This window comes from Malania oleifera, chromosome 3 (assembly GCF_029873635.1).
Source record: "Malania oleifera isolate guangnan ecotype guangnan chromosome 3, ASM2987363v1, whole genome shotgun sequence".
Classification (NCBI taxonomy): domain Eukaryota; kingdom Viridiplantae; phylum Streptophyta; class Magnoliopsida; order Santalales; family Ximeniaceae; genus Malania; species Malania oleifera.
Window position 1 is genome coordinate 21,036,908 of NC_080419.1, and position 27,849 is coordinate 21,064,756.

Below are 27,849 nucleotides of genomic sequence, written 5' to 3' on the forward strand. Positions count from 1 at the left end.
TCTTTTGTGAGGCTTAATTTCTAATGAAACGACGTCATTTAGTCGTAGGAAAATATGCATTCATTGCAAGTTAATTTCTCATTACACGAATGTTAAATCAAAATTGAAATTAAATTATATTAGGTAGATAAATAATCACATGTAGCCTAATTATCATCACAGCATAAAAACTTATGCAATTTAATATAAAATAATAATATCAAAGATTACGAGATAGTTATAGAGTCGATCTTATCTTCTCTTATTTTGATGCTGCCTAGGAGGTTCGATGATTTCGTCCAATTGAAATTTCAAGTTATCTTAATATTACAAATTAATAACTATGTTACAAAATTAGTACATTTAACCACATAATAATTAATTATTATTAATATTAATATCACTATTGCTATGTATTTTGCTATAACTTTTTTGTATTATATATTTATTATTAACATTATATTTTGTGATATGGGGCGTAATTTTAGCAATGGAATAGTCACCGTTCTATTAAGAGGGAAAAAGCACAGGGTTTATATATATATAGAGAGGGAAAAAGCACAGGGTTTATATATATATATAGAGAGAGAGAGAGAGAGATCATATGATTTTTGACTTGATTTTTTACTCTAGTGTTGTATTGGTAGGATGAAATTAGTCATCATTTTTAATGAAACTTTTTTTTTTGTTATTCGTTAATGTTAATATAGTAGATAGTTTAGGTAAAAAAATATTTTTAATAACTTTATATATACAAACTGTTAGCTTTGGTGTATTCCCAAGAGGGGATGAATTAGGTATTTAAAATTTATCTCCTACGTTCAACTAATTTAACAACAGTATTACTTAACTTAGGGTCTGTCTATACAATTATAAACATAATCATGCACAACAGTAAAATACAAACATTCATGTGCTGGAATTTAAAATGTAGAAATTAAAAGCACGCACAAGAAATGTTATCGGAGTTCAGCCAAAGTGCCTACGTCCCTACCTTGGATCACAAGTATAAGGATTCCACTAATACTCACTTAATGGGTGGAGTGGCACTGGTTAGCATCAGGTCAATGAACGGGGCTGACCTTAACCTACAACCGCACCTCACCAGAATGGTGCACCTAACTTTCCTAATCGAGTTTAAGTCAATCTGAGACTATTCAACAGGGTTAGTCTCCCTCTTTAGGCCCACGCTTGGAATACAACAATCAATATAATTTGGCATACAAATAAATGCTTCTTAACTAAGCAAATTATGTACCACTACGCACAATATAATCAGTGCACCTCAAACAAATAGGAACTATAAACTCAGTGCAATACATGTGCAATAACATTCAATCTAATATCAATGTTCAATCAAACACAAGAGTGTATCAACAATCTAATCTTTGAAACTTTGTATAAAAATATATCTCAATAACAAGCTTAGGGTTTCAAAGATTTCTACCATGAGTATTCTAAATATCTCTAAACAATATTTTCTCAATAATCACGCACAAGGAGATATTAAAAAATAAGCTTATAAAAAGATTTTTACACAACTAAAAATACAAGCCCAAATGAGTCTTACAATAATAATACAAAGACCCACTTAACTATAAGATTTTTTCCACACTCAGATTTATCAAATTAAATCAGTGGAAATTTTTTTGCTTAACTCTCAATATGAAAATCAAATATCAACAAATGTAACGAGAGTTTCTAGCAATATAGAACAATATATAAACACTCATAAGACTTTTGATTTCTCAAGAGAAGGATAATATATGAGTGTATGTGATTTGTATGAAGGAATAGGACCCTCAAAAATTCAAAAGAAAATTTGCTAATTAAAATCCCTAATCACATACTAATTATTGCATATAAGGGTATATATATAGTCTCTACCAAAAATATGATCTTTGGGACATAGAGGGGATAATTAAATTTATTTTAAACCATTTTACCCTTAATTAACCAGAGTTACCGAGGTTAAAAATTAAGCAACCTGAGAGTTTCAGGCGCTTGACCCTTGGTTCGGTCGCTCGAACAAACTCAATGAAAAAAGTTATTTTTCAAAGTTCAAGTGACTGAATCAAGGTTTGGTTGGCTGAACCGAAGGCGATTGCAAAAATACCGCGGTTCGGTTGCCTGTACATATTTTCAATAGCCCTAATAACAACATTTGGTCGCTCGAGGGTATTTTACACGTGAAGGTTAAGGCGCCCGAACTGTTAGGGAAAAGTCAAAAATGAGTTTAGTCAACTGAGGAAGATACGCTCATTCCAGTTCGATCGCCCGAAGTCAAGTCAAAGATGCTGACTTTCCACGTTTCGATCGACCGAGGCAAATAAGCTTTTCCAAGATTGGTTGCCTGAATCCTCATGGTTTTTAGGCTAAGGTCATGATTTCATGTGTTATCAAAGTGTAGGGACCTAAAGGCTTTCTAAGGTTGTTTTGCTTACTGAAAAAATTCGACGTCGGTCGACCGAAGGATGATCCTTAAGGTCTTTCTAAGGTCTTAAGATTTTCAAATTATGTGTAGGGACGTAGGGTCGTTTTAAGGCCTTTGAACTTGTAGTTCCTACATGCATGTCATACAGTGATTATTACAGACCTTTTTTCCTATATTACTATTACAGACTCGAATAAAGCATAATATAAATTACAACAAAAATGAATCTTCTAGATTTTTAGTCTTTAAGTCTTCATATGTCATCAAGTGATTTGCTCATATGAACATGCACACAAACTTGATAGACATTAAATACCTAAATATTTGTCATTATCAAAATCGGGTATGACCTATAAGGTCAACATTCTCCCCCTTTTTGATAATGACAAATACACCATGCAAAAGTGGATATAGCCTTGAAAGGCTCCCCTTGACAATATGCACAATTGAGAATTTTTAAAGATTTAAAAGTTCAAATATTTCTCAAAGATATACCCAATTTTGCCTCTTCTCCCCCTTTTTGGCACTAGGAAGATTTCCTATTTTGATAAGATTGACAGCAAGCTCTTGATTGTTCAGTTGGCCACTAACAAAGGGCACAATTGTTGATTTGTTTACAGTTGCAAGCAAAACCAGGCCTCGCCTATTGATGACATAGAAACCTTCGACAAATGAAGCTTCTGGTATAAAAAATATTGAATCAAGACTAATTCTATTCCTGTATACTGCAATCGCACTCTCCCAGTCATAAACGAATAGTAATCCAAGCTTGGTGATCACATAAATCAAACTGTATTTATGGGATATCTGCATAGCCATGATCAAGGATCAGAAAAACCTCTCAAAAAATTTCTCACAAACGATGCCAACTATTGCTACCTAAAAATCAAACGACCTTCAAAAGCGCTCCTTGATCATGACCACTTAAAAGGGATAAAACAATAATGACTTGGAGGATCTGGGGTGTACCCCGGGGGATCACTCTGATGCCTAAGTAAGGGACTAATGAGAGACTTTAAATTGCAATAGTAGAAAGAGTGAGTATGAATGAGATGTCTTACCTATTCTCTAATTCCTTTTTATAGTGGTGGAGGTTGACTCTTCATTAATTTGGTATTAATGAGCACATTATTGCGCTTATGGGGGTTATAAAGTTTTATGATTCAGTTATATGGGGGCCTTTATTGTAGTCTTGTAACGGTTCCCTCCCATGAATGTATATGTATTAAAGTTTGTATGTCCGTTATCTAAGGAGGTTTAATGGTGGAATCGAAATTGTTCCTCTTTTTGAATGAAGATTTTTGGAGTATATCAGGTATGAAGTATTGAAGGAGCGCTTGCGAGTCGTGGAGGTTACGTACGTGTTTGGATCAGTGGATGCGTTTGACCTATGTTTAATGCCAGATGTGATTCTACTCTCGAAGTTCAAAGTCCCAAATTTTGAGAAGTTTAATGGGTCCAAGTGTGCAATAACTATTCTGAAGATGTATTGTCAGAAAATGATTGTGTACTCCAATAATGATAAGTTGTTAATCCATTGTTTTCAGGATAACTTGATTAGGGCAGCCATGAAATGGTATATCCAGCAGGATCGTGCAAAGATCCGCACCTGAAAAGATTTAGTTCATGCTTTTATAACACAATATAAGCATGTAACGACCCAACCTTTACACGGACTCAGGTGTCACTCACATACATTAAATACCTATACTTGTTCAAGTTATGGAAACAACCCGCCCTAAACAGGGACATACGGGTGTAAATAATACATAATCATAATGTAAATGTCGCGGAAAAACATAAACATCAATTGGGATTACTACTAGCCTTATACTAGAGTTCACTAATACATCCATAATTTACATACATTCGGACTTAGAGTAATCGTCATATTACAACCCTCCAAAAAAGACTTTCATCAAGTTTAGTACAAAATTTAGATGCTTACGTAAGCTAACCAAAATAACCTCCCCAGTCCCTTTATCTACTAGGACCGACGCACGGACGGACCTGAAAACAAAGGTTGTAAGATAGGGTGAGACACCTCTCAGTAAGGAAGAAGGAGTTACAATAGTGTGTGACTGCATACATGCATATTTTCATTCAACATCTGGAATATAAATCAAATAATTTCAATACAGTAATGCATAAGGTATATCATTATTCATATTACAAAATTCCCACATCTGTCTTTCGACCATTTAATAATTTATTAGATGACCAATAGCAAAATATCCTTATAACTAGTTTTACCCCGTGGCCCAGGTTGTGCACTGATACTCGTCCAATGCCTTGTTCATGCAGGCACTGTCGAGTACCTACTTACGATCCGATTGCCCCCATTGGCCCAATATCAGCCAATGGTTTCACCCTACTAGCCGACCATCTTGGTACCCACATCGTTTAATACGCGTGGTTGCACGTGCACATCTAGCTACGATATTGCGCCATATCATATAACAGTAGTTTATTTCAACTCTGCAAAGAAAGTATTTTTCAACCCTATATCAATAGTATAGAAATAATCCCAGTGGGTTCAAACCGGCGTCTTTCCACTCAGTTTATCCCTCTTTGTTTACTGATGCGGTTCGGTGTATCACCAGCCTCTGTTTATCACATTGTCAGTATAACAAATTGGAATTTCATTCCCATATTCTATATCAGTAGTATAGAAAATACATTCATTTCCATTTCAACATATATCACACAAGTTTAATACAAAAACCCACTAAATGATAGAAATTCAATATACATAGTTTAACTGAATAAAGAAAGGATTCGAGCCTCTCCTATTATAATATAAACACAAATAAACAATATTTGTAAAATTTGGAGATCACACGTCGAAATTCTCGTTTTTACCAAAAACCGTAAAATCGTAAAACCGGCATTTCTACTCTGTAGAATTTCACAAATAAGCAGTTAAATCATACATAATAACATAAACTAGCTTTTTAGCGGTTTAGTTTTTCAAAATAAATGTTGTAATCAAGTTCCCCTTACCTTATATTCGAAATGAAATTTCGTACGAAAATGGTCTAAAACGACAACCCGAGATCCCGAAAACCTAAAACCACAGAACATAACCTTACTATGTTTTCTACTGCTATCCAAATATTCAATCAAAATTAGGATCAGATTCTTAATTCGATTCTTGGGAAAACCCAAAACTCTCTGAAACGACGATCCAATCCACTAAAAGTGTAGAGTTTCCTCTTCTGATCCACGCAGTACCCTCCGTTTTTGGAAACGGATGACGAACAACAAAGGATCTTAGAGAGAGAGAGAGAGAGAGAGAGAGAGAGAGAGAGAGAGAGAGAGAGAGAGAGAGAGAGAGAGAATGAGAGAGAATAAGAGAATAAGAGAATTTATAGAATAAATCTTAACGTAGCCCTTAAGTAATCTAAATAAATATCTCCTCCAAGATATTTATATATAAATATCTCTTTTCAAAATATCTTCTCCAAAATATCTTTTTTTTTTTTTTTCGGGGTCGGGTTACTACAAAGCATGTGATTGAGATGGCTCCCGACCGGTTGACTTTGTAAAATATGGAAAAGAATACGAGTGAATCATTTAAAGAATATGTTTACTAATTAAGAGAAATGGCAGCAAAAATTCATCCTCCAAATTGAAGATAAGGAAGTAATTTCTTTATTTGTCAACACCCTCAAAGACCCATATTTTGGTCATCTTATTAGAAGCACTTCTCTGAATTTTGCGGATTGAAAGAATTGAATGGGCATTTAAGATGAGAAGGATGAGTAACTCAAGTAATGGGCAGAGAGCTGTGAAGGATGAAATGGAAAAAAAGAAAGATAAGAAAGTGCAAGAAATACAAGGTCACCTTTATGAAGGAAATAATGTCAGATAGGAAAAGGTGCTCACTTAGTAGAATTTCATGTTGGTTGGTTACCAGCTTTGGCAATGGATTAACATGATACAGAAGTAACGGTGGAAAACTGAATTAGATAAATAACATGTGCTTGTGTACTCTATGGTGATTGAATCAACAAAATCTTTCATTCTTGTCAAATAAGAGGACAACGCCTTATCAATTCTTTAATTCAGATTATTTTAAAGTCAAATGAAATAAAATACATTTTAGTGTCACCTCATTACATCATCCTTAACTGTCACCTTTTCTCAAATTTTATCTTATTTTGCTTGTGTTTGATGTAGGAATATAGGAAATAATTTTGCTAGTATGAAAGACCTAGAGCCAATAATTGGCTTTAAGAAACCATTCAATGGGGCAATATATACATACGAAAAAAAAAAATGAAAAACAAACCATCATGATTGGTGCTTAATAAGAGTACACTCCAATAGTGCGTCCTTGATAATTTTAAAAATTCTTAAATCACGCCTTGTTTTACATTTTCTTTTAAAATTTTAAAATTTATTAATTTTTATAAGAAATTAATTAATGACCATTAGATTCAATTTAAGAGTAATTTATAATTAATGACACCTTGCATAAAATAGGTGTGTAGGAAAGACTAGTACCTTCCACTTGCTTGATCCATATTCTAGTAAAAACAAATCAAAACCACTAGTTCCTTAACCTAAGATTAGTCTAGAGACCAATCAACAAGTATTAATTAGATAAACTAATTACATCTAAATAAATAATAGATTAGTGGCAACTGTATTGAACTTTTATTATTATTATTTCTCGTCATTTCAAACCCTTTTTCGAGACATTGCAACAACTTTAGAAAAGTCAATAAATTTTTAAAATTTCATATATCAAAGATCCACATATTACAAACCTTAGGAAATCTCAGGAAAATATTGTTTATGTAGATAACAATTCCTGCAAAAAAAACATAATTGAAATTTACTATCATCACAATTCATTATTTTGAAATGCCAATAAATTTACAACGGCTAGAGATTAAAATGTCTCAGATAAGGCACCATTAACACTTCCGCAATGATACAATTACTCAAATGGCAATTGATTCGCTCCATGAGTTCTTACTGCCTTACATGGTTGCATATACTAAATCACCCAAAAAAAAATCCTCACTTTATTATCGTCTTCCCTCTGTCTAACAATGAACACACGCACGCAATCAGCATGGGTAGAAAATGATTGAAACAAAGCTTAATCAACTGAATCAAACGAAATACATAAAAAAAAAAAGAGTATTGAACAAAATTGTTGTGTTGATGACAAAATTATCCAAGCTCTGAGTTCAAATCTCCTGCAGGATGGGATAAAGTTACCAAAGTGCTCGATATATATCTGCGATAACTAGCTGAAATACCAAAGTCTCACATCGTTTCTTTGCTAAAGATTGCAACATCAGACTTTTTAAGCATGCATTGAACATTCACCAGCTTGGTAGTTGGCACTTTTAACATAGAACTCCGCCTTCCTTGGTTAGATCTTCCATACTCGCGCTCACCTCTAAACCCGTGCTCAGTAAACAACTAACCATGGCAGGTATATCAGTTTGCAGAGCAGCAGCTAGTGCCTGGTCAACACAAAAACGAGGAGATGCAACAAGCAGCTTAGATTTCTCAACAGATGCAGGAACCCACCAAACATCACCCAGGCCACAAAAAAAACCCTTTCCTGCCTCCCCAATGTCAAAGGCATTAAAAGATGTCCACTCCCATGATAACCAGAAAAAAAGTGTCAATTCCAAGAAACTCAATAGTCAATATTGTTTCCGTTATAACACCCTCTTGGTAGTTTATGAGCTAGCAAAGGGGCACATCTCACTCGATACTCAATGCTAGAAAACTTTAAATAGCATGATTTAGCTGGTACTATAAGGATCCACGAACACAATATTTCTTCTTTCAACAAGCAGTTAAATTTCTTCAAAATTCTATGATGTGAACAAAAGCAGAAGCAAACATTATCAAATGTCCAAGCCAGAGCAGCAATTCGTTTTCCATGGGCTTACATCTAGAAAACCAACCTTAAATCATAAATGAACCAATTTTTTTTCTAACTTTTTCCAATAGGAACAGCGCAGTAACATTATCAAAAAAGTATACCTTTCTGTTCTCCTCCTTTTGGCGTTTTATTACTTCCAAAGGCCATTCGCTCACCAGATTTTGAAGTTCAACCATGAGACCGGGCCTCTTTGCATCAGTTAAATTCTGGCATACAGAAAATAAAATAATTTTACAACTGCTTCAACCAAAATAACATATAATGCAAGGAAAAGGGAGAAATCTTAAGATACAAAAAGAAATATTATTTAGATAAAAGAGCAATTGGAAGGTGCACAGGACAAGAAAAAAACCAAAAAAAAAAACAAAAAACAAAAAACAAAAGCAAAAGAAAAAAAAAAAAAAAAAACCGAATCTCAGGCCAGCACTCATGGTTGTGCAACATTTATTATTATAACATTTTGAAATTAAAAGATGGTGGCATGATGTGTTTGGTTCAATTCCTCACATTAGAGAAGTATTTCAAAATCAAACACATTCCACTATTATATTTTAATTTTAAAAAGGTAAGGACTGAATGTTGGACCAACAGTGGTGGTTCTGCAACATTTATTATTATAATATTTTCAAATTAAATGATGGTGGTAGGATGTCTTTGGTTCAATGCTCACATTAGAGTAGTATTCCTAAATCAAACACGCTCCAACACTATATTTTCATAAATAAATAAATAAGTCAATTCCAAAGAGACACCTGAGTTTTTTTAATATACTACAGCCTCAAAGTTTCCAACTACCCAAGAACCCCCTCAGTTTTTTGACAAACTATCAAAGAGATAAACCACTAAAGAACCTCCAAAGATTATTACTTTGTTGACAAAAATATCCCTCCGCTGTTTTTTTTTCCCCAATATAACATTTCTGAGGTTTTTCATTGGTTGTAAGAAAATACATGGGTTCAAAGTCACATTCAAAGAACTCAGGGAGTGTCTCTAGATTTCACCCTTTAAAAAGTATTATAATAATAATTGCTGTTATGCTAACACTTAGATCAGAAGAACCATAGCTGTTGCCACAGATTTAGTTCTAGTGTTCCTTCACAAGGTTGTCTTCAACTCCTTCACATTGCTTTCAATATGATCTACAACTTCTCAATACATACTACACCTTAATAGTATTTTTTTTTTTTTTTAAAGTAAGAAAATTATTAAAGAGTAAAGGAAGTACAAAAAGAAGCATAAGAAATCTTCCTTAGAAGATAAAAGGGAGAAAAAATAAAATAAAATCAAAATCAAAACAGCATTGCCACCAATCACACGGCAAGTCTGAAAAAAGACTCCTCCGAAACAACCTGCTGCAAAGGCCCACAATAGTACAAATACTGAATCATATCCCAAAGCATACAAAAAAACCATTCTTGTTACCATGAAAATACGAGCATTAATTCTAATCAAATCTCCCAAAAAACAGCAAAGTTGCACATCTCCACAAAGCTGACCCATCTTTACCCCTATCAAAACCAGAAAATGAGAACCAAAAAAATCTCCCACAACTCCCAACACACCAAACTCCTTCTAAATAGGCCAAATAGATCATTCCACACCCTCCAAATAGGTCATTTTTCTTCTGTTAATTAAAGAAGTTGTACTAAGAAAGTGAATGAGATTACAGCCTAAAAGAGGGAAAGAAATCCTTGACAAAATAAATAAAGCAAAATAAAAACAAAAATCTAATTAAAAGCTAGATAAGAAAACCCCTCTTTAAACCCTTCACATCATAATTCACCAAACACAGATTTGCTAATTACTGTGGCCGTTCTTCATCTTCATTTTACTCCCATCCTGCAAGCTTTGTTATTTCAAGGAACAGACAGCCAGGTTCCCATCTTATCCATAAATTGTTGAGCTTCGAAGCTCTTTCAATTTATCTCCTCCACAGGAGAGGGCAAAATCCCATCCTTTCACTGTTTCGATTTACCCCTTTCGTCATCCTCAAAGGTAGAAATGCTGTCCAAAACATCCATCCAAGAACATGGCACACATGATATATCCCCGAGTAAATCAGGCAATTCAGAAACATAAGTCATATTTTTCCCAAAACTTATCAAAAAGCAAAAAACCATCATGATCAAACACACAAGTGGCATCACCATCATCATCTGATTCCTCACCCCATTTTTTATTCTCCTTAGCTTTGTGAACCTCTCATTTCTATCCCACTTCTGAACACTCAGGATATTCCACAATATACATTCTTTTTCCTCACATCATAAATTCTTTGCTTTTCTTATTTTTTTTCCCATTTCCAACCTACCTCCACCTCATCCAATGAATATAAACCTTATTACTGCTATCCTTTTCATTAGAACATTCTGGTTCTCACACTCAATATCTTAAAATAAGAATGTAATGACTTCAATCCTTATAATATTACTCACAGCCATTCACCCACAACTCATGTAAGAAAAAAAAAAAGACTTTTAAGTTATATAGCAGATGCATGTTACATTACGCCAGGATAAATGAATTTCTTTTCTCTGTAGCAACCATATCACATTATTACATGATAAAATAAAACCATTCAACCACACCTGCCTATGACATGGATCTGACATAACAGATTAAATTTTAAGAGATAAACCCTTTTTCAGAATTTTCACAAAATTAAAATAAACCTGCTTTACTGCACAGCTACCTATGACATGGATCTGACAAAATAGATTAAATTTTAAGGGCCCAACCCTTTCTCAGAATTTTCACAAAATTAAAATATTGCTGCTTTATTACTTGTATGATCAGGTATAAAAATTAAGCAGTAGTTCTCTAACTCTTAAAAGATAATCAGTTTTCTAACATCTCTTCACTTTTTTTTTTTTTTGCTTCTTCATTTTCTTTTTGCTTTTATTTTTTAATTATTTATTTATTTAGTCTTTTTTGTGGGGTTGGGGATTTTCCTATAATATCTGTAATATTTCAAATCATAAAGAAAAATAGACACCTGATTGAGGGCTTCAATCATGGCAGCAGCATTCCCAGGCTTATGTTCCAGTAGAAATCCCTGCAATGACAATTAAAAGACAATGCTCAACACAAAGCAGTCAACAGCAATGACCGTTCTATTGCCAATTAAAAACTAGAAATATGCTTTGCTACTTCCACAGAAATCTATATATATATATATATATATATACACACATCTTCAATCACACACGTACACGTATTTATGCAAGAAAAAAATTATACAAAATATTCTGAGGGTAACCAATTACTGAGTGTGACAACGCATACGAATAACAAACACGTGTATGTTCACACATGTTTACAAACATACATACATACATGTGTGTCTGCACACGTGCACGTAAAATCAATGCGGTCTTATTTACTGGTCGGATGGATGACCATCCCAAAATAAAACTGTACATACTATGGAATACGCATAATCATTGGCATAGAACCTGAACATCCTAGAAGGAACATGAGTCCCCGCAATTACGATCTTAAAATCAGATCATGATTAAGTGCACTTTAATATTGTGTTCAAAATTCATTTTTGTATCAGAATGAGTGAATCTAAAATTGATTGTTCGAAGTTAGTTATGTTTTTAGTATTATTATCATTGAGTGTGTTAGTATGTTAATTAGTGAGAGTTAGTAAGAGTATTATTGTCATTAGAATGTATTTAATTTGTATTAGAGGGAGTGACCTATCTTCAAGTTAGGTCATTCATTTTAATCAAATCTTAACATGGTATCTAAGCGTGATCCAACCTAAACCCTATTCCCCTCGGCCATCGCCAGAAAACACGATCCTCGCGCTAGTCCTTCCCAGATTCACCTCCACCCCACATTATTTCACAAAACCAACCATACACCATAGAACCCCTTAAAGCCAAACCCCACAAAATCCCATTGCCAGAGGAGCCCTCATGTGCCCCCAAGCCCCCTACACACCGGCCAAATGCCAGCAGAGCTGACCCCACACTATGACGCATGAGTGAATTTCCGATCACCTTTTTCCCTAATTTTTTCCCTCTACCATGTTATGATTCCTTCTATAGACAATATTATTAAACTATTAGGCATGTTTTCTACTAAAAAATTTCAACCTTTTTTTGACCATGCTTTCGCAGTATTCCATTAATCTCTATTCAATAAAAGATCGTTCTAAGTTATTTCATGTATTTTGTGCCTTCTGTTTTGAAATGAAGACCCAATTTGGTTTGCTAGTTTGAATACTTCAAAGTGATAATGCTAACGAGCACTTCAATGCACAATTCACTACTTATATGACTCAGTTTGGTATTGTTCATCAACCATCCTATGCCTACACTCCTCAACAAAATGGGGTTGTAGATAGGAAAAATAGACATCTTCTTGAAATCACTTGCACCTTACTTTTTCCAATGCATGTACCTAATGTGTTTTGAAGTGATGTTGTACTTATTGCTTGTTATATGATCAACAAAATGTCATCCTCTATTCTTAGTGGTAAACTTCCTTACTCTATTCTCTTTCCTCTTTCACTTTTAGTTTCTCTCCCTCCTCGAATATTTGGGTGTGTCATTTGTTGATCAACTAACTCCTAGGGTGGATAAGTTGGACCCTCGTGCTACAAAATGTGTCTTTCTAGGCTACTCATATACTCAAAATGGATATCATTGTTATCGTCTTGTGCTGCATCACTTTTTTGTTTCTGCCGATATTTCCTTCTTTGAGCCTACATCTTACTACACCCACTCACCAAGTGCTTCTGAGCTTAATGAGTCTCTTCCTTTGCCTACTCTTCCAGTCTTCCATATTCTACTTTACTATCCTTACCCAACCAACCATGTCAATCTCCATGTAGTTTGAGTCCTTCTCATCATCTTGATCATCCTAATTTGTAGGCGTACTCACGAAGGCAGCTCCAAGGAAAAGAGTCCCTTCTAGATTCTACTACCACGCCTTTGATTTCCTCGTCTGATGATCATACTCCCCATTATGTTGATTCTCTTATTGTTATTTGGAAAAGTAAACGCACATGTACTCAAGAATCCCATTTCCAACTGTGTTTGTTATAACTCCTTATCACCCTCCTATTATTGTTTTGTTACTGCTCTATCATCTACTACCCTTCTGAAATTTATTTCGAAAGCTTTAGGCCATTCTAGGTGAAGGGATGCTATAGTTCAAGAGATGAATGCTTTACATGACAATGGTACTTGGGACTTGGTACCTTTTCCTTCTGACAAGTCAGTCGTTGGTTGTCATTGGGCTTACACTGTGAAAGTCAACTTTGATGGTTTTGTGGCTCGCCTAAAGGCCCATATTGTTGTTAAGGATTGTTGTTAAGGGATACACTCAGGTGTATGGTCTAGATTATTTTGATACTTTTTCTCCAATTGCCAAACTTACATCAGTATGTCTGTTCATCTCCTTAGCTACTACTTGTCATTGGCCTCAGCATCAATTAGATGTGAAAAATGCTTTCTTGCATGATGACCTTGAGGAGGAGGTTTATATGGAGCAACCACCTAGGTTTGTTGCTCCGGGGGAGTCAAGCTTAGTGTTTCAGCTCACGAAGGCTCTATATGGTTTAAAACATTCTACCAAAGCATTGTTTGGTCGTTTTAGTACTATAGTACTTAAAGTACTTTAGTTTTCGACGGTGTGTTGTGAATCATTCTGTGTTTTATCGTCATACTTCATTGGGTAGGATCCTTCTTGTTGTTTATGTGGATGATTGTTATTATAGGTGATGATGATAAAGGTATTCAGAGTCTCAAACTTTTTCTAAAGACTGAGTTTCAAGCCAAAAATTTGGGACCGTTGAAATAGTTCTTGGGTATAGAAGTGTCTAGATCTCGTATGGAAACTGTTTTCTCACAAAGGAAGTATGTTCTTAACCTGTTGGATGAAATTGGATTGTTGGGATCTAAACCGGTTGATGCACCCATGGATCCTAACAGCAAGCTAGTGTTGGATATGGGTGATTTGCTACCTAATATTGGACAACACCAGAGACTTGTTGGAAAGTTTAATTATCTCACAGTCACTTAGTTGGATATATCTTTTGCAACACGTGTTGTGAGTCAATTTCTAGGTTCTCCGAAGAGGACAAGTCACTAGGACACAGTAATTCGCATCTTGAGATATCTCAAAGGTGCAACCGAGAGAGGTATTTTATATCATGATCGGGTCACACTTATATTCATGAATATACAAATGGTAGATTGGGTTGGATCGCCTTCCAATTAGAGATCCACATTCGGGTATTGTATCTTGGTTGGTGGTATTTTGGTTTCTTGGAAGAGTAAGAAACAAATAGTCGTGGCAAGGTCAAGTGTTGAATCAAAATACAGAGCTATGACTCACACAGCTTGTGAACTTGTTTGGTTGAAGAACATGTTGGAAGAATTTAGTATTTCTCATTGTCAGCCATGAAGTTGATGTGTGACAATTAAGTTGCTCTTCATATTCCCCCCAACCCAGTCTTTTTCATGAGCGGACAAAACACATTGAAGTTGATTGCCACTTTGCTTGGAAGAAACTTGTGCAAAAGCTCATTCCTACCACTTATGTGAAATCGGATATGCAACTTGCTGATTTGTTCACCAAAGTGTTGGGGGATGCTCATGTTCAATTCATTTGTAACAAGCTAGGAGCATATGACATTTATGCTCCAACTTGAGGGGGAGAGGTTATTTATGTCTTTTAGTATTATTATTAAGCATGTTAGCATGTTAGTTAGTGAGAGTTAGTAAGAGTATTATTGTCATTAGAATTTATTTAATTTGTATTATAAATAAAGGGAGAGACCTATTTTCAAGTTAGGTCATTCATTTTTATCAAATCTTAACACATATAAAGTAGATTACCTTAGCACATGAAATCCCAGTTGCAATAGAGTGCTGCTTCATTGAGTCTGATCTCAATTTCTCTATTTTCCACAAAGTCTCAATATCACCTGTAAAACATAAACTTGAAACACTTGATGAACTAAGCTTGAAACACTAGAAAAGTTATAATTTCTGTAAGCATGATCAAGGCTTTATTTTATTTTATTTTATTTTTTTTCACTTTGAAGAGGGGTTTAGAAGACAACGATGGTCTCTAGATTGTAAGGAGAGTTGAACCCAAGTCTTGGTATTTCCTCTCACCAACCATAACCACAAGGAGGGAATCATCCATTTGAAGCACAAAAAAATCAGAATTCTAGATAGCTTGACTCAACTCATATGGATATATTACTCCAAGTAAAAGATGAAACTAGAATTTCTTTCCCCAAAGCATAGTCCACAAAAAGATACAGTTGAGGAAAGGGCCACCGGCCCAATGAACCATTCATCTAGTTGTACGAGATTGCTCAAAATTCCCCTTGCAAGAACCGACACATCAAAACAGAGACAGGAGTGGCTTAATAAATGGATGGGCCCAAGTCAACTTAAGCTTGTGGGTCAAGTTGGTGCTCACCTATATATCAAGCCCGCCAAACAACTCCATTGTATCAGAGCCACTGGTTCATGATTGGGCAGAGGTAGGATTGATTTGAAAGGCACATGAATGCAATCTACACATAAGGCACAATAGGCCCAAAGTAACTAATGGAAAACTGATATTTGCTCCTAAGAAGGAAATGACTTCTACTCGAGAGGGTGTGCTACAAACACACAAGTGAGGGGAAGATTTTAGGAAAATCCTCTTTGTAAGGGTTTCTCCACATGAGAAAAGAGAGTGAAAAAAGGAGTTGTTTATGCACATGGAATGGGACAAGACCTAATGACTTAAGCTTTTGGTCAAGTTGGTGCTCAATCATGATATGAAGCCACACAAGGACTCCCTTGGTGCTAATAGACTTCAATCAAGGGCTCAAAACATCTTATGAACTGGTCAAGGTGGCATCCTCACTAAGAAAGTGTGAGTTCCAGTCATATACATTTTTCCAATGGTAAAATACATTATAGGAGAAATAGGACATTAACACCTTGACAATAAGAACCTTAATTCTTCAAAGACAGCATTCTAATGTGATAGCAGCTGCATTGATGTTTCTGCCTTCCAAAATGTCTATTTTATTATGAATCACAAGTTTATGAGCTAAACAAAAGTGTAAATTCTCCATCTTCCACCCCCTCCCTAGGGCTGCAAATAGGTTAGTTGTTCACAAGCTACTTAGTGCTCGAGTCAATAATATCTCTTTCTAACTCATTCATTTAGATAAATTATCCAAACTCAAGCTCAAAGCTAAAGTTCAAAGGTTTTTTTTTTTTTTTTTTTTTGCTAAGCACTGAAGCTCAAAGATTAAACGAACCCAGCTTGAGCTAGATGATACTTAGGTCACCAACCGCGCGAGCTAGCTTGTTCAACGATCTTGCAGGTTGGCTTGTTCAAAAACTCAAAGAATAGGCTTGCTTTAATAGGCTTACAAGTTAACTAATCAAGTAAGTTCATGAACTTTTTTGTATATAGGCTAAAAAACTGACTCATCCATTGGCTCATTTATGGGCTTATTAATTTACATATTCAATTTGCAGCTCATTTTGAGTTGACATTATTTTCATACATATTTTTCAAAAAGTACTCTCTCTAGTCCTCAACTAATCACATATTTTTATTTATTTTTTTAAATTCTTTTTCGTAACATAAGACAGTAAAACATAGATAAAAATATTACACCTATGGTTATAAATGAACTAAAATGTTTGCTTATTTACATTAACGAAAATTTTAGGTAATATTACACCTATGGTTATAAATGAACTAAAATGTTTGTTTATTTACATAAACGAAAAAATTTTAGGTTTAATTTTAAAGCTCATCAATAAACAATGAAAATCTTTGAACAGGATTAGACTTGCCTCAAGCTCATTTACACTCAATTAATAGCCTGAGCTCAGTTCTTTTAATTAATGAGCTAAGCTCAGAGTCGACTTTAAGGGTCGTTTACTAAATGAGCCAAGCCTCAAGATGTTAAGGGTCAGCTTGGCTCGGCCTGGCTAAATTGCAGCCCTTTGATCCGCAGCCCCCACCTCAAAAGAAAAAAGAAGAAGGATAAAGTAAATTAAAATGACTATGGGGTATAGAATGACAAAGCTAAAGAAGCTTACTAGAAAGTTTTATGCATGATTTTACCAAGAAACAAGGCAGTTTATGCTTGATTTCCGCACAAATGTAAACAAAGCGATAGACAAATTCGATAATGCATTACAACAAGAAAAAAGCAACAAAAAATCTTGACAACTCATATTCATGGAATAAATTAATACAAGTATACAAGATATCCCATTTTGAAACTGAAAATTATGCAATCCCAACCAGAAAGAAAGTTCCAATATCCTATGATGAAGCAGAAAAATGGTAACTAGCTCATGCAGTGTATTTGTGTTTTAGGAAAAAAGGGTATTTCAGTAATTGGAGTTCATATTTCCAAAAAGTAAAATATGTTTTGAGCATGGGGGTGGAATTAGTATGCCTAACAACATCCAACACATTATTAATTCAGGTGAAGTTCCCACAACCCTAGTTGAAACTAAAACCCAAAAAGCAACGAAAAAAGATTTTCTTTTTTGACAAAGTAGAACTAGACTCTGCTACTTCCTATAATTGGGTATATCAAGGTCACTGCAGAGTGTAGAAAAAAATGAAAATCCTTAGATGGTACTGATATATTCTCACTGTAATTATTAATATTTAGACAGCCTAATTTGTATGATTCATACAAAACTCAACCATTAATTTTTTGAACACTTTAAGCTTCACGCTCGACTAGGTTCTATATGAACTGCTCCACCACCAAACACTTGAGAAGGACAAAACAGAAAAACAAATTTTAAGTGACAAACCAGAAAAAAATATATATATTATGTAGCGACCTATTTTGGCAGCGAACTCCATCCATGTGTCAAACGTAGTTTGCCGCAGTTTTACTCCTGCCTTGACAAACTTCTTCGAATACTTAGAGATCAACTGCCAGTTATCTGTATGGTAACATATGCTGCAATTAGCCAATTCAAATACAAAATTAGAAAGTATATTAAGGGCAGACTAGAACAATATTATGGATTTTTAAAGGAAGAAGCAAGTCAACAAAATTTTATTTGTACCTAGATACATCATGATCATGATCTAGCATCTTAACATCTCCAATATGAATTGACTTGCTAAATTTGTTTTGAATCAATGAGGACAAAAATGTAAAATTCCATCTAATAATTGGCTGAAAAGGCATGAGTATCCACTAAAACAGTGGCTGCGGCAGTGCAGCAAGGGTGTGTGTACAGCAACATAGGGGAGAACCTATGACGTGAAGACCTTAGAGTAGGACAAAATACATGGACCCTGGATTCAACTTCACATCTAAGTGGAAAACCATTGTTTCAAGACAGAAGCTTCTCTAAGGATGCAAACCAATAAATGAGATAAACAATTCCTCGAACCTAGATACAGCTTGATTTAATCAAACAGAGATCCAACTGCATGCATAAATTTAAACATTGTTAAACAGACCCACACATTATAACTTAACTTCATACAACAACAACAACAAAAGAACCAAGCCTTAATTTCCACTAGGTGGGGTCGACTATATAAATCTTTTTCTGTCAATTCATGCGATCAGGGACCATTTCTTTTGACAGATTCAAGGCTATTAAATCCTTACTCACTATCTTATTCCAAGTTTAGGTATACCTCTACTCCTTCTACTTCCCCCCCCCCCCGGGCGATAGTGACTAACTCACTCTTCCTCACCAGCGCACTATGTGACCTAAGTTGCAAGTGTCCATACCATATGAGTCGTCCCTTACTTATCTTATCTTCTATAAGAGCTACACCTAACTTACCGCGAATATGTTCATTCCTTAATTTATCTTTCAGTGTTATACCATTCACCCAACAAAGCATTCTCATCTTAGCAACTTTTACTTTTTGGATATTATGTTTCTTCGTCGCCCAACATTCTGATCCATATAGTACAGCTGGTCTTATAGCTGTCCTATAAAACTCCTCCTTTAATTTTAAGGGTATTCTACAATCACAAAGCACACTTGAAGCACTTCTCCATTGTACCCAACTGCTTTAACTCTATGCATTACATCATCTTCGATTTCTCCTTCAACTTGCATATTAGATCCAAGGTATTGAAATCTACAAGTGCTATTTATTTGTTCATCATCAAGTTTAACTTTGTCTCCAATATTCCTCCTACCATTACTGAAATCACATTTCATATATTTTGTCTTATTTCTATTTATCCTAAAGCCTCTAGATTTCAAAGCTTCACTCCATAATTTTAACTCAACCTCTATTCTGCCCCTAGTTTTATCAATCAATACAATATCATCTGTAAACAACATACACCATAGAACCTCATTTTGAATACTCTTAGTCAATTGGTCCATCACTAAAGCAAAAAGTTAAGGGCTCAAAGTGGATCATTGATGTACAACTATGGTGATTGGAAATTCTCTAGTTTTTCCATCTATAGTCCTTACACTAGTCATTACTCCATCGTACATAACCTTAACGACATTATTATACCTACTACAAACACCCGTTTTTTCTAAAACCAACTATAGAACTTCCCTAGATACCCTATCATATGTTTTCTCTAGGTCAATAAATACCACATGCAAGACCCTCTTCTTTTCCCTAAGTTTTTTCCATTAATCTTCTAAAAAGATATATAGCTTCTATGGTAGATCTCCTAGGCATAAAACCAAATTGATTTTCTAAGACCTTCGTTTCTAGCTTTAATCTTTGTTCAACTACCCTTTCCCATAGTTTCATCGTATAAGTCATAAGTTTAATTCCCTAATAGTTATTACAATTTTGAATATCTCCTTTCTTTTTATATATAGGTATTAAAGTGTCTTTCCTCCATTCATCTAACATTTTCTTAGTTTTTATAATTGTATTAAATAAATTAGTTAACCATATAATTCCGTTATCACCTAAGCATTTCCAAATTTTAATTGGGATGATATTCGATCCTATAGCTTTCCCATTTTTCATCTTTTTTAGTGCATACTTAATTTCATCAACTCTAATTTTGTAAACAAATCTCATATTTTTAGTCTTTTCCGCATTTGTCAAATCTAAGTTTAAGCCTTCTATTTGATTTTTCATTAAACAACTTACTAAAGTAACTTCACCATCTTTCTTTTATGTGTTCATCCGTAACCAAGACAATATTATCCTCACTTTTTATACATTTTACATTTCCTAAATCCTTGCTCTTCTTTTCTCTAGCTTTAGCAAGTTTAAATATAATCACTTAAACCTAGGAACATACATTTTAGACTCAAAGATTTACAAGGCATAGCATCCCAATTGAAGCTTGCAATTGTCTACAGGATAATGGAACTATATGGTTAACTAATCTATTCAACACTATTATAAAAACCAAGAAAATGCCTAATGAATGGAGGAAAAGCACATTAATACCTATATACAAAAACAAATGTGACATTCAAAATTGTAATAAGTAATAACTATCGCGAAATTGAACTTATGAATCATACAATGAGACTGGGAAAGGGTAATTGAACAATAAATAAGATTAGAAATGAGGGTCTCAGAGAATCAGTTGGTTTTATGCTTAAGAGATCGATAATAGAAGTTATTTATTTTTTTTAAAAATCAATAGAAAAGTTTAGGGAAAAGAAAACGGGCTTGCATATGGTTCTTACTGACCTAGAGAAAGCCTATGATGGAGTATCTAGGGTAGTTCTCTAATGGATTTTAAAAAAGAAGGTAGCATGAAATAGGTATAATGATGTCATTAAGAATATGTATGAGTATGATAGAGTAAAGATTAGTGCTAGGACTGTAAGAGGTCTAGAGAATTTCCAATCACAGTAGATGTACATCAAGATTCCATTTTGAGCTCTCATCTTTTCGCTTTAGTAATTGATGAACACTAGGAATATCGAAAATGAGATCCTATAGGCAAGGTGTATGTTGTTTGCGGATGATATTGTTTTGTTTGATGCAAATAGGAGTAGAGTAGAAGCCAAGTTAGACCCACAGAGAACAACTTTAGAGTCTAGAGGTTTTAGGATAAGTAGAATACGAAAAAATACATGAAATGTAAATTCAGCCATGTAAAAAGGAATATTGGAGATAATATTAAACTTGATGGTCAAGAAGACAAGAAATTAATAGCACTAGCAGATTTTGATACCTAAAATCTATTATGGCAGCGAAATGAAAAATCGAGGAGGATGTAATACATAGAGTTAAAGCAGGTTGGATAAAATAGAGTGCTTCAGGCATGCTATGTGATCATAGAATATCCTTAAAATTAAAAGGAAAGTTTTATAAATGGCTATAAGACCAGTCATGCTTTATGGATCAAAATGTTGGGCAACTAAGAAAAAACATATCAAAAAAGTTAAAGTTGCCAAAATGCAAATACTAAGGTGGATGAGTGGTATAACATTAAAGGATAAACTAAGGAATGAACATATTCACAATAAGTTAGGCATAACACTGGTAGAAGATAAGATCAGGGAGGGGCAGCATTGATGGTTTAGACATTTGAAATGCAAGCTAAATAGTGAGAAAGGATTTATCAGCTCTTAAGCTGGCCAAGGAAATGCCTTCAATCAATTGGTAAAAATGATTCACATAGCCGGCCTCACCTAATGGGACTTAAGGCTCATTGTCTTGTTGTCATTGCTGTTGTTGTAACAATCTAGAGATCTGACCATAATCCAACATTCTAACTTAAAAATAAAAATAAAAAAGAGTTGGGAAGCTTGAAATTTGAAGTTTTATTTGTTTCAAATTGAACCAAGGCAAACATTTCATATCCAACTCATTTAGTCATATTGCAAACAAACAGACCAACAAAAAAAATACACAAACACCCCCTCACCCTCTAAAAATTTTAAAAAAATAAAAATAAAATAAAAATAAAAATAACAGAAAATCAGAAGGACCAAAACAGAAATAAAACATATAGACAATAACCCAAAAATTAAAATTAATAAACTAGTTTTCACCAATCAAGTAACTCTTATGAAATTATGCAGAAGCTCACACATTCAAGAAAATTAAAAATCCTGTAAAACTCAAAATTTATTTATAAATTTAAAAAAAAAAAATACTAAAACAACAATGAGAGAATTCCTTTAGAAGCTCTTAATGGCTGTATATTTTATTATCCTAAACCTAGAGCACATTAGCTGCACAATTCAATAGAACTGAATATATTCAATGTAATCCAAGAAAAAGGTTTTTAAAGTAGGCAGTTCATTGAGTTTTATCAATAAAATCACAATTTGGGAAGTGTTTTAGCAAATACAATGGACATATGTGCCTGTAAAACAATTCCAGAAACACAAGCATATTACACAATTGCACACGAGCACTCAGAAATACATGTTCAACAAAGGTGGAGTGTGCTAATGTGTAATATTTTTAGTGTGACATGCAGCATCTAGCGCATGGCCCTGTCAAGCACCATGAGCTTTTGACATTTGTTTAGAAAAACATAAAATTTAAACAACTGCGATGCCAGCCACTAGGATTGAATGCTATATAAATTGAAGCACATGCAAATTGACAATAGAGTCTAGACAAAGTATGCAATAACCCAAACAATGAAAGAGAGAGAATTTGCCTAAGTTTCATGCAGCATAAATAAATGATTTTTTATTTCAAAAGTATACTATACAAATATGAACAGCATAAATACCTCTTAAGGGGAGTACCTGAAAACAATATCTGCTGTACCAGCTTGCAGTGGAAGATCATTCCTTTTCAGAAGTTTCATTATTTCTACCATAAGTTTGGCATCATTGTGCTTCTTAGCGTACAACTAAGTCACATCACATAAAGCATTTAAAACACATAAATTTGTGAGTACAAATAACCCAAAACGAACCTACAGAAGAGTCATAGATCGTCAATTACCAGCAAATGGTGGGCAGATCCAATACTAGGAGTCAATCCATACACATTATGCTTCCACAATGCCTTCTTCCCTTTAAACAAATCAATACTTAATTATTTAAATGTAATTGTCTTTTGAACAATGCATGACACTTTCACTTATCTCAAATTGAGCTTAGCATTGCAAATTTAGAGACACCATAATGCAGGAGAATTCATCGTGCAGCACAAAGTCATTTGAATATAGATGTGTCTTTATTTTTATATTTTTTTGGGTAAAAAAAGAAGAAGAAATATTAGTAAAGAAGAAAGAATGTACATCTAAAAAACACAAAAGAGCATAAGAAATCCTCCTAGGAAAGAAAAAAAACAAAAAAAAAATACAGTCAAAGTAACAGTCTTCCAATCATGCTGTAAACCCAAGAAGCACAACCCCTTAAAACACCTATCAGCAAAAGCCCAAAGTGAAGCAAAATAGTGAATCCTATCCCAAAGAAAAAATAAAGGCATTTTTCCCAAAAAAGATACAAGCATTCATCTCCAACCAAATACCAAAAATAGGAAAAACCCCCACAATTCTTGCACTCCAAACCATTTCCACTCCTACCAAGCACCATAAACAAAGTAAGTAACAAATCCTCCACCAAATAAGGGCACTCCGAACTCTCCCCAAACAAGCCACAAATTTATTCCAAAAACTCCAAAAAAAATAGAAAAAATTCAAAAAGAGATGAGAATATTATTATACAACAACAACAAGCTAGCTTAAGAGCTAGCTTAAGAGATTCATTATACTATATGAATCTTTTTTTTCCAATTCACAAAATCAGAGACATATCCCTTGGCTAGCTTAAGAGCTATTAAATCATTTCTCACTATATCATTCCAAGTCACTTTAAGTCTATCCCTAACTCTTCTACTACCAGTATAATAACTAACTAAATCCTCCTCAGTGGTGCACTACTTGGCCAACTTTTCAAATGCCCAAACTATCTAAGCCACCCCTCTCCTATCTTATCTCTACCGACACAATGGTTATTGGTTAAATTATTGCGAATATGTTCATTTCTTAATTATCCTTTAAAATTTATACCCCACATCCACCATAGAATTCGCTTTTTGGCAACTTTTACTTATTTAGGACTGTGAACACTCAGCCATCCCTCCAAAGAGAATTTCTATTTTCTTTTTATTCCCCTAGATAGAACATGGCCATAAGAGTTGATACTATCACTATCTAAGGCTAGATATCAAGTTTGAATCAATAGAGCGAATATATCTGTATATATAGATATATGCACATTTGTGAAGTAAAAAAAAAAAAAAGGCCTTAGAAGGCTCCTAATCTGCAACACATTATTGGTGTTAACTCTATTAAGAACAACCAAGCAAATAAAAGCAATTTAATCTTCAAGGGGAATTTGGCCTTGCAAATACAACCATAAAGCTCAAACGACACATTTACATGAATCAAATGATTGAAAAAAGACTACCAAGAAAACTCCCTTGAAGAATGAAGAAACCGCAATCAATTATCCTTCATGTTAGAAAGACCAAAAACCTCAAGCAAACCCAACAAACCAAGAGTTCATTCACCTCCCCATCATTAAGAAACCTACAAACATGGGAATTCCAAGAAAAGTTATCCCCATCAATGATTAGGAAAGAGGAGATAACCCCAATATGCAAAGAGGATAGGCAATAAAGACAAAGAAGAGAAATGAATAGAGTAAAATCACGCACCTAAATATCTTTTTGAAAACGAATATGAGACTCTTTACCAAGAGCAAATTTAGTAAACAGGATAAAAAGAAAGTAAATTTGTTAAATACACCAATAAGGGATCTCATAGGAATATCTTATGCACATTATTGCATCTCATCCAATCCTGTGCATGCCAAATTTTTTTTTCGGATACTGCCATACCATTTACAAAAACAACGATGTTTTAAGACACCAAATGACCAAAGAGGAGATAACCCCATTATGCAACAAGGGCAGCAATAAAGACGAAGAGTAGAAATGAAATGAATAGAGTAAAATCACCCACTTAAATATCTTCCTAGAATGAATATGAGACCATTACCAAGAGCAAATTCAGTAACCAAGACAAAAAGAGAGTAAATTTGTTAAATACACCTCTAAGGACTCTCAAGGGAATATCTTATCCCCATAATTGCATCCCATCCAATCCTGTGCATGCCAAATTTTTTTTCTCTAAAGAAAACTTCCATAACCATTTAACTGAACACCAATGCTTTAAGACACCAAATTACCAAGATCCAAACACCCCACCCCCTATGCACCACCTAACTAACCAAACTGTCCTTCTTCTCCCCAACCCCAAACCAATGTAGATCTTTTATGACTCAATTAAAAAATACACAACTTTTGCTTTTTTTTTCTAAACTGAAAATATAGAACATCATCCAACAGAAACAAGCTTTAATCCCAACTTCTTGAGAAGTTAGCTGATTAAAAATAAAATAAGCATATATCCATGCTTTGAAAACACTGTCTTGCAGCAACTTACATTCTTTGAAACTTGGATATTTGATGAGTTATTAGTTTTGCAATTTTACATAATCCCAAATAGCTCCCATTAGTTTATAAACGTCGCAATTAGGCAACTTATAACCTTCCTGCCAAATGTTCTCAACCAAAGTTTCCATACTATTCATTTGCAAACGCTGATGAGTTCACAGTTTTTTCATGCATAGACGACTTAGCATAACGAAACACATCATGGCATACAGCATAACATACCCAAAGATGAAGATTTCAACGTAAATACATAATCAATGTGGGTTTCTAAAAGATAATGGAGCATATCATTATGAGAATTGCAATCATGTATAAAATGACATGAGGATTCGAACTCCATAGTACTTCCAAATACACACTAAATATTCAAAAGGAAAACATTCATAGAGCATACCAAAGTCTAGGGCCCCTATGCGTGCGCATGCCTTTGTAACTTCTCGACAAAGATTAAAATTGAAATTTGCATGAATGCGTAGATTTGACAGTCTCTGCAACCACACCCGAGCTTATATTTATCAACAGTCAACAAAAATAATAGAAAGTAAATGCAGGAAAGTAACATTCACATAAAGCTGCAAGATAGGTGACTAACAAATCTTCGAAGATTGTGCAAAATGTCAAACAGAAGTTTAATGTCTTCATTGTTGGCACATTTTTCAATGAGTGACCATAGCCAAGCATTTGGAGGCATGGTTCGAGCATTCACAGATTGGAGCATTTTATCATACAGCTCCTTCACAGCCTCTGCATTCTCCAATACAAAGAAAATATCAACAAATAAACTTTAAGAAAAATCTCAAACGAATCAAATAAAGCACAACAAGAACCTGTGGGACTCTCTTCAACAGAAGTCACAAAGGTTGCTCTGGGAGTCATCACATACATAGAACATTGCCCCCTGTGCTGCCAATTATTCACTGCCAATGGCAAGCGAACGCCATGAATAACTCCTGCTACTATCATTATCCTCAAATTGAAATTCATTCACCATAAAAAAAATAAAAAAGCTCTAACTGGTTGAAGAGAAAATGAGAGGAATGGATTTCGAATCACGTGCAGTCCAAGTAAACCGAAACAAATTGACTGGACTAAGTTTACTGCAAGTTTTTGTCTGACGTAAGCTGAATTTCCCGTTCTCATAGCATTTTCAGAGCATTTTTCTTGCTATTGAAAGCAAAAGAACAGCACTGATCTTAGCTCTTGAAAGAAAGAAAAGTACTTTCAGCAAGCTAATCAACCAATACCTAAATAGCTTACAATGTAAGGCTTAAATCCCCTTCCTTTTCCTTCCCTCAAATCCTCAACAGAGCGGACCGCTATAGAAATGAAATGAAACAAAATAAGGAGTTACCTGCAAACAGGTGAGTTTGAGAAGAGAAGGTACTGTAATTCCACCATTGCCGAGGGGAGTTGTGAGGAGGTTCGGTGGCTCGAGCATCAGGATAGAGAAATTGAATAGAGTGGAGAGTTACTGGTGGTCTCAAAACCCTAAAGACTCTGCGGACGGTAGAGGCGACTTGCATGTCTTCGAAGGCAACTCGCAGCCACTGAAACTCACTAGAGTGTCGAGGTTTTATGCCGATACAGAAACGATCAAGGCTTGCTACGAAGAAGAAGAAGAAGAAGACGGAGCACAGAGAGAGAGAGAGAGAGAGTCTGCGTGCACCGGCGGCCCAGGCTTGCGCTCTGCGGCTGGTTACGTGTCGCGTTACTATTCTGATGAGGGGTATTCCATTTTTTAAGAAAAATGGCAAAGAATTTTAGTCTGGTTTTAGAGATACAGGGGATAGGATGGAGAAAGAGGATGACTATATTATTTTTTTCTACAAGATTCAATATAATTTGTTCAAAAACTTTTTGTTTGAAAATATCTTTCAAGAAAAATAAATTTATGTAGTATGCTTTCTCTAATTTTTTATATAAATAAAAATATAAAAAAAATTTCTCTTCTTTCCTTTTTTTCATTTTTTTAGTGTAATAAAGATATAATTGAGCATTAAAATCTTATCACTTGTTATGCCAAATAAAATGGACACAAAATTATAACTTAAAAATAATATACATGAACATAAATCTTATTGTCGATTAAAAGATAAAC

The 27,849-nt window shown here is 34.4% G+C and overlaps 1 protein-coding gene across 1 annotated transcript; it reads right to left on the reverse strand.

The window, feature by feature from the left end:
- Positions 1-7,246: 7,246 nt before the first annotated feature.
- On the reverse strand, positions 7,247-27,642 carry LOC131152322 (uncharacterized). Its single transcript, XM_058104150.1, has 11 exons — positions 27,103-27,642; positions 26,579-26,668; positions 26,344-26,495; positions 26,146-26,239; positions 23,229-23,299; positions 23,027-23,133; positions 18,182-18,303; positions 15,188-15,276; positions 11,326-11,385; positions 8,432-8,536; positions 7,247-7,899 (listed from the first exon to the last, which is right to left on the reverse strand). The coding sequence occupies exons 1-11, from the start codon at positions 27,272-27,274 to the stop codon at positions 7,780-7,782; spliced, it is 1,182 nt and encodes a 393-aa protein (XP_057960133.1). The 5' UTR covers positions 27,275-27,642; the 3' UTR covers positions 7,247-7,779.
- Positions 27,643-27,849: the final 207 nt, after the last annotated feature.

Coding starts and splice junctions, on each gene's coding strand:
- LOC131152322 (XM_058104150.1), bottom strand. CDS start 27,274: ATGCAAGTCGCCTCTACCGTCCGCAGAGTCTTTAGGGTTTTGAGACCA. Junction 15,277..18,181: donor GGAGTTCGCTGCCAAAATAG/GTCGCTACATAA, acceptor TATGTTTTACAG/GTGATATTGAGACTTTGTGG. Junction 7,900..8,431: donor AAAAGGAGGAGAACAGAAAG/GTATACTTTTTT, acceptor TGTGTTGACCAG/GCACTAGCTGCTGCTCTGCA.